At 36.1% G+C, this 8,740-nt stretch overlaps 1 protein-coding gene across 1 annotated transcript; it reads right to left on the minus strand.

The window, feature by feature from the left end:
• Positions 1 to 313: 313 nt before the first annotated feature.
• prr15la (proline rich 15 like a) lies at positions 314 to 7,214 on the minus strand. Its single transcript, XM_077213817.1, has 2 exons — positions 7,019 to 7,214; positions 314 to 1,555 (listed from the first exon to the last, which is right to left on the minus strand). The coding sequence occupies exon 2, from the start codon at positions 1,536 to 1,538 to the stop codon at positions 1,212 to 1,214; it is 327 nt and encodes a 108-aa protein (XP_077069932.1). The 5' UTR covers positions 1,539 to 1,555; positions 7,019 to 7,214; the 3' UTR covers positions 314 to 1,211.
• Positions 7,215 to 8,740: the final 1,526 nt, after the last annotated feature.

Consider the following 8,740-nt stretch of genomic DNA (forward strand, 5'->3'; position numbering starts at 1 on the left):
AAGTCAATAAAAACAAACATTTCAGTGAAGGTTACATTCTCCACATGTAATGTTGGATCTGTCGCCCTCTGCTGGACGAAAACTAAACAACTGGGCGAGTCTTGCCTCGGCTGTTTTTAGGGCAATTTTATTGTTATGGAAGAAAAAGACAGCGGAAAGAAAAGGCCGTTGCTCTTGCTGATGGCGAAACTAAATAAAGAGACGAAATAGGTTGTAGTAAACAGGCAGGGCAAGTTGTAATTTGTTTAGTAGTTCTATTTCAAACACATTTTTTTAGAGAAATTTACACAATAAAATACTCACATCATACATCACATGAATGCATTATTTTATTATCTACAGAGGTATATTAAACAACACTTAATTATTATTAGGGCCTATTATATTTTTACAAAATCCCAGCTAAGCAAACAATATACGAAAATTTCTTTTAACATACAAAACAGTATTTAGGCTAAAATTGAAAACCCCATGTTCAAATTGAATTCAATAAATTTAATACAATAAATATCAACCAAGATCAAATATCATAATTAAACCTGACACATCAACACAGACATAAAATGGTGTATTATTGCAACAGGCACATGTATTCAAAAAATATATTTTGGTCTAATTGGTGGTTCAGAGGCCATGACATGTATTGACATCTTTTTGAAATTAATAATAATTACAATATATTATATATAATTAGCTACAATTTAAATTTGTAGGCTAAATAAAAGTCATATAATCCTTTAAAATTGTTTGCTATATTCAAATTGTATTGTTGCTGATAATATTCCTTAAATCGTTTGAATCAAAAGTGCTGTAGATGCAATTGTAGTTTTCAGCACATAAAATATAATAAGCAAACAAAAACCACTATCATTACTTATATCTTGTGCTTGATTTGATTCCCTCTCAGTGTAGGTTACTTCTCTTTTCTAAACATTTGCTAAATGTCAGCCTTTCATCAGACGACCACAATGCAGTCCTGCCGTGTGTAGGCTATCTGTGAAGAAACCTGATCTTTGGGTTTATGCCTGTCTTTGTTCCCAAATATTAGTATAGATCAGTCACTAATTCATTCAGCAATCCTTTTCTTGCTTCAGGCTCAGCCTCAGTTGATTGTGAACAGCAGAGGACATCAATGGAAGAGTGCTGCATAGACCAAAGGCCCTCTTGAGCTGTTTTACACACACACATGCTAGTGTGTTTACACAGTGACTCTATTTTCCAGTTGTATTATTCTCGCTTGTTTCTCCCTCAGGGAACAGGTCAGGGTTTTCTGCTAGCGTAGAGCGGATTCTCTTCTTCTCTTTAAAGCGGCCCGAATGCGAGACCTTCACATGGCGTCCCTTTGTCGCCGTTTTGTCCACGATGCGCTCCAAGCGGGCGTTAAACTGGCTGTCCGTAGCTGCGTCGGGTGTCCCGGGTGTCTCCCCGGCGTTGCTGCTGTGGTCTCCAGGGATTTCGTACAGCACTTTCGGCTCTGATTTCTTCTTACGCAAGAAAGTCAGTTTCCACCAGGCCGGTGCAGGTTCTGCGGTCGCCATTGAGATGAAAACTCTTTCTGACTCTGCAAGGAGGACGGAAAGAGAGATTTTTATACATGAAAGTGTTATTTTTATGATTAAAGACCAAACAGTATGCATAAATAAGCAAATTAACTATAATCAGCGTGGGTTTTTTTTGTAAAGCGCATCTGTTTTATTTAAACACAAAATGTAAGAATTGTCATAATGTGTAAGCTGAGGGTGTGAGCTAATTCTAATATAAGATCTGTGTCTTGCATTGGAAGGGGCAGCCGCAAATGAATTTTTTAGTGTAATTCAATAAGCACCATATGGCAGATGTATGATAGGGTTTTAACCTGAGGTGTTTTGGTTACAGGCCTCACATTTCACTCACTCTGCACTGCAGCTATATGCTAGGAGGATGGAAATGCTACAGACCATGCTAATGCTAAATGACAGAGTACTTGTGCTTATGATGCATTCAACTCAATAATGTCCATCAGGTGTGTTTTGCTTTTTTTATGTGAACTGTGAACTTTATCGTTACATATTATATTGTTATTTTACAATGCTATTAAATTTTGTGCAGGCAGCCAGCTAATTTTGTTGTAAACAAGCCTGACAATGTCACTGCTAAATACCTATAAGTACTGTGGTATTCCGCCATGTTTCTCACTGACACGCCCCAAACTGGTAAATATTCCCACTCATACGACATTGTGGTGGCGTCCGTGTGCGCTCAACTCGTAAATACGTTCTTTCTGACATGACTTGAACACAATTAGTAGCCTACAGCTTATTTTATCTTCTTTAATGAATAAAATTGACAATGTATGCTATACATTTCAAAAGTTTGTGGCCTATACAGTTTTTTTAATGTTCACTCAAAAGTACAGTAAAAACTGTAATATTGTGAAATATTATCACAATTTAAAATAATTGATTTCTCTATTGGTGTCACATGATCCTTCAGAAATCATTGTAAGATGCTGATTTGGTGCTGAAGAAACATGTTTTATTATTATCAATGTTGAAAACACATGTGCTGCTTAATGTTTTTGGAAACCGTGATACATTTTTCAGGATTTTGTTGATAACTATTAAGTTCAAAGAACAGCATTTATTTGAAACAGAACTCTTTTGTGACATCGTAAATGTTTTTACTGCCACATCTGATCAATTTATTGGGTCCTTGCTGAATAAAAATATTAATTTCTTTAAGAGAAATCTTACTGACCCCGAACTTTTAAAAAAAAAAAATTGGTAAATTTGTACTTCAATAAAACTGCAAAGGTTGATTGTGGTGATTCACTCATTCAATCATTAAAATCATACTCGACTAAACATTTTGTTAAAGGGACATTGTGTAGGAATTACTCCCATCTAGCGGTGAAATTGTATTTTTCATTCAAACGAATTGTGCTCTCCAGCCCCTTGCTTTTTTAATTGCGTGTTGCATCTACGGTAGCTGTTATGTGCCAAAAAGCTATGACAGGATGTCTTCTAATAGCACTTCATCGAGTTTTCCTTCGTGTGAACAGGTTTGTTATTTCAAACAAACTGCAACTTGACACAACGAACAAACGAATGTTACAGAATGAAAAATAACTTTAAAAAAAATAACTTTTAAACTTGCCGGGGCCGTGACAAGCGCCTCTCACTGCTCTGCTCCTCCGTTTCTGCTGCTTTCAGTTACGTGACGCTGGCTCTGAACGAAAACGCGTTGTGGAAACGCATGGGTCTAGTACTTTTTGACCCTCTCTGCTATTATAGTTTTTCAAGATGGCGGTACGAAATGGACGGCTCCGTGGACCTTCTCGTCACATGTATATAAAGATAATAAATTATTCGTTTACGAGGATAAGTCAGATAATTGGCAGAGGTATTTGTACACCATTGAGGACATATGAATAAAAATATTGATTTTAGATAATAAAATACCTAAAAAACTACAAATAGTCCCTTTAAATGGATCTAATAATATTTAAACAAGAGGATGTTTCTTTAGATAATTCTTTAGAAATTAGAATGTAACGGTCTCCATTCAGGCCATACGTGAACACACTCATTATAGCATCTGACCTCATGAGACTTTACTTCTTAGGTCTGATTGATGCAGCTGGTTTCATTTTAGCCATAATATTCAGTGTGTTGTAGATTAGACGAGATGAATTCATTAATTTATGTGATTTTACATGGTCCATTGTCGTGTTAAGAGCTCACGTTCAGAGACAATTTATGGTTCATACACATGCTAAGGCCTCCATTGAAGTAAACCATTACAATAAAAGCAAGCACGCCTTTGACATACACGGTGAAACACTGTCCACATAAAACTTCATATGATATTATGAGGTTTACCACACACTTATTCACACAAAGACAACGATAAACAAACACTTTGACCTGCATATCCTGTAAAAGTTTATGGCTTTACTGTCCATGGTCCTATCTTGAACTGAATCAGCCTTCTGTAAAATGTAAAAATGAACTCAACCACACTCAAATTCACACAAAACTGCTGTAGCATGTGACAATATCCATTCACAGGAAAGGCTTGGCTCTGTTGCTTGGCAACAAAGTGGTCATTTTCATACAGTATGCTAATTTCTGTTCGCTCTCTCAGGGCTTTGACTCTTGCTCCTGCTTTTATGTTTACGAGAGCAAACAGAGATCAGGTGGTGCCGGCCAGCTCCCTTTCAACCTTACAGCCTTGTTTTTCTGACGCTTTTAACCTTATAAAAATAGGCCATTTAATCCAGATGGTTTTAACAATAAGCCATATTGCACTATTTGAAAAGCTATAAGTACGCATTTTATAAAATTCTTTGATTTGTTTGTTCAAAAAGTGATGCCAGCTCTTAATAAACTACACAAAGCCTTGAATTTTACTGCACATTTATCACTTGCAATTATATTGAATAAGTTTAAAGCACAATTTATAATACAAACATGGATTTCAAAATGTTCTGTATCAATGCACCCCAATGCAATAATCAGTTTTACCGTGGGAAGTATTATGGTTTAGTCAGGATTTGGATAAGGAAGGTTTTTCTTTGCACGCAAAGGGAACTTCTACGCAAAGCACATGCACACTCCATGTTGTAAGCATGTGGTTTTCATATGAAAATAAAAAATAATGATACGGTTCAAGGAAATCATAATTCAGAGGGAAAAGCAAGTGCTTTCCGGGAACATGTCAATGGAGCAGGGACTTTCTGTGAGCTGATAATTCAAGGATTTGATAAGATTTACATATCACGATAACGTAGAAAACCAATGGCTTTGGTGTGGCAAAATCTAACTTCTGATTTGTCTTGTTACACAAACTACGGACAGCTTGTTAATTTCTAAAGTATTTTTTTAAAAAATCAGCCAGCAATAATAACAACACAAAGTACATTTTGTTTCAACACAAGCTCCCATGAGAAATAGCAGTCTCTGTAGTCATCCTGATTAATGAATTATTCCTGTTGGTGGTTGGAAAAAACATCAGGTGTTAACTGGAGGTCTTTAGAGAGCTTTGCTCTGGGAACAGTCACACTCGGCGGGTCAAAGTGAGTAAAAGTATAGTGCAAATGACAGGAACTGAGGTATAGAAGAACTGCAGGAAATACATTCTTGTGCTTGACCAATCTTACAGGCCCAAAATGCATTGGCATCCATTTCACAAAGTTCTTCAGGTTTATTTTTATGTTGTTTTACTCTCACTCTTTTTAGAAATAAGTACCTATTTTTAAATGGCATGAGAGTCAAATACACTCTTAAAAGTAAAGGTTCCTTACTGGCATCGATGGTTCCATGAAGAACCTTTAACATCCATGGAAAATATCCATTGTTCAATATACTGAAAAAAAATGTCTTTAGATTATTAAAATGTTTATACACTAAGAAAAAAAATGCTTCTAAAACCATTCTGTTCACCGAAAGGTTCTCTGGGGAACGCAAATGGTTCCGCTATATGGCATCACTGCATGGGAAAACCCCATTTTGGATTTTTCTAAAGAGAGTAGCTAAAAGGGAAGTAAAGGAAATTGGTCCCAAGTTTCCACAAAGAAAAAGAGATCTCCGCAGACTATCTGGAGATCTCGATTCAGATGTATTTTCTTCTTCAAAAAAAAAAAGAAAAAAAAGAAAAAACATTTTTGACCTAAAGTAAGAGTATATTGAATCATGTGTATAGTGCAGATCATTTGGTTTTGATAAAATTGGATGAGGAATGTTTGAGCTCATAATGAGATCTCTGACTTTTGATTGGAGACTTTGGACATAGCAAATCTGAGCATAATGACATAGAGGAGACGTGTGAGACCATTGGGGCTTTTTCTCTGGAGAAAAAGATCTCATACAAAAGTGAAAGTTTTTCATTTTCCTTCCAATGGGGAGAGGGAGTTTTTTTGTGTATGAATACAAATACCCAAGCACATATAAAGCAAGCAGTAGAGGCACTAAACTCCAAGCATTTGCTTGTGACTTCATAACATCATTTATTTCCCCCCTTGTCCACTTGAATGAAACCCTTGGTATTCTTTTATGAATACCACTAATTATAGAGAGACTCACTTTAAAGCGCCATGACAGGTTTAAAAAGGGAGGCTGTGAGGGATAGACTTACCGTGTTTTCAATGGCATCCGCTGTAAAAATCTATAGCTCCTAGATCACTTTACACAGTCTATTGAAATTTTCTTAGAAAGATATTTTGCAGTGTTTCGCCAGCAGACCAATTAAAAAACACATCAATGCAACCCACTGAAGAGATGCTTGTCTATCACTCACAGCCTCGCTTTCATTCCTGCAAAAAATCAATGTTTTTGGATTGTTTTCATTTCAATTGAATTATTTCAGGAGGTCAGTACTTCGTGGCTGGATTCCTTCCCAATGCAATGTTTTTGTCAGGCTTAGGTTTTAAAAATCCGTTCAGAGACGTTCATCTTGGCCGCTAAACTTGTACTTTTGACACAACTGAAAGAAATGTTTTGCATTTCAAAGTGTTCACTTGATTGCAATAATCCCCCCTCCACACACACACACACACACACACACACACACACACACACACACACACACACACACACACACACACACACACACACACACACACACACACACACACACACACACACACACACACACACACACACACACACACACACACACACACTCATCTCAGGCTCCTCATTATGCACGGTTAGTCAGTGATAAAGGTTCACTGTTTGCTATGAATGTGTAATTATGTGTCTGTCCAAAGGTTGTTAAAATTCACAGCTATCATTCTTAGCTTCTTAGTTCTAAGTTATTTTTTCTCTAGAACTTAATATCAATTCCCATTTGATCAGCTTTTTTTTTCTCTAGAACTCAGTATTAATTTCCATTTGATTTTACCTTTAGTAAACAAGTAACAGTAACTTATCTGTAAATTAATTACTATGAAACTAATTGCAACTGGATGATATTCCATGGAGTTTAAAGAGTTTTTCCCCTCCAGTGAATTCTGGTAGCTATAATAAGCCTCTCTCACCTGCGCAGGTCAATGTACGTCCGTTGAGATACTTGTTATCTGCTTTAGAGGGGTCTGATATATCTGATATATCCTTTGGTTCGGTTGAGTCCAGCAGGTGAGGTCATCGCCCTATAGGACCCAGCTTTTAATTATAGTTTCTGTCTGTCTCTTCTCTTCTGCCTCCTCTCCAGCTTGGCTGTCCCTGTCGCTCTCTCTGGCAAACAGGTGTAGATTCACAGGTGCATGTCTCCTCCCACAGACACCCACATCAGGCTCCTCCTCCCTCTGCCTGATAAACAGGCTTATGTCACATCAGCTTCATAGAACAATAGCTAAAATATATGCTTGGATTGGGTGTAGAAGATCAATGCCTGGATCAGCTTTTGATATGACATTAGCTAATATTTAAGAGGCTATAAATTTAATGGCCATTGGGAATGTGATCAGCAGGGATTGTCTTTATAATAGTAGTGCATGACTTTTTTCTCTCTTATTAAGACTCTCGGGCATCCAGTGCTTTCTTGTTAACTTTTTTTTTTTTTAAATAAAAAAAAATGAATAGCATTTAATGTATCTTGAAATGCTATATTGACAATTCTCTCAACGCTGTTTAATGACATTATTTACTATGGTGAATGTTTTTTTTCATGAAGACTTTTTCAAGTAACTACAAATTTACAATAAAATATCTATCTTTCAAATAAGTTACTTTGTTTTCTCATATGGCTGACAGCTCTCCTGCCAGTGAGAAATCGAGAGAAAGGTGCAGAGGCGTTGTGTGTAAACATGATGGTTATTTTAGTTCAAGGCTAAGGGTCCGTTTACACGACAACAATGTACTAAAAACGGAAAAGTTTTTCCTTTTCATTTTTCATGTGTACAACACAATTGTCAAAACAATCCCTGTTCACACGGATAAGCGAAAACGACCAAAAAACGCTGTAGTATTCACTTTGTTAAGAACATTTTTGCCGTTTACACGGGTTGATGATGGTATCGTTTTCAAAAAACGTGCACTTTGAAACCCGTTTTCAAAAGTTCACGTTTTAAGGCGGAATGCTGTTGTCGTGTAAATTAACAAACACATAAAAAGTTGTATGTTTTATGTAAAATAAACTGTGCATTGTAAATGCTTATTGTGAGCATGCTTTTACTCATCTCACTTGCACAAAAACAGATTCAGTATTGCTCAAAATGAATAAAAACAGTGAAATGCAAACTTATGCAAACCTGCTGCAATAGTTAAATATGTTAAATAATACAAATATACTTTATGTAGCCTATTTAATCTCATCTTATTAACCAATTTATTTGCTGCTGACCTTCAATGATTCGATTAAACCAAACAAATAAGTAAAAATTACTTTAGTTAAACATCGCATTTGTTTACATTTTGTTGTTGTTTATATTGCTGAAGTAGGAGCATTGAACTTTTTTCTCCTTCTTCTGAAATCCAGAATGGCAGCACAGCTGATAGGTTTGAGCTGCGCTTTCTACTGCACGGGCATACATTTGCATTCCAGCCTGAGGCTTATTCATTTCACTTGTGGTGTGTTTTTACCTTTTCATTTTAAGTAAAAAAAAATTTAAACTATGTTATATTTTATTTTCCTCTCTTAAAGGGATAGTTCACCCAAAAATGAAAAATTCTGTCAGTATTTACTCACCCTCATGTTGTTCCAACCCCGTAAGACTTTTGTTAATCTTCGGAACACAAATTAAGATATTTTTGATAAAATC

The sequence above is a fragment of the Siphateles boraxobius genome, unplaced genomic scaffold (assembly GCF_051911475.1).
Source record: "Siphateles boraxobius isolate OS27281-9 unplaced genomic scaffold, OSU_SipBor_1 66, whole genome shotgun sequence".
NCBI classification, from domain to species: domain Eukaryota; kingdom Metazoa; phylum Chordata; class Actinopteri; order Cypriniformes; family Leuciscidae; genus Siphateles; species Siphateles boraxobius.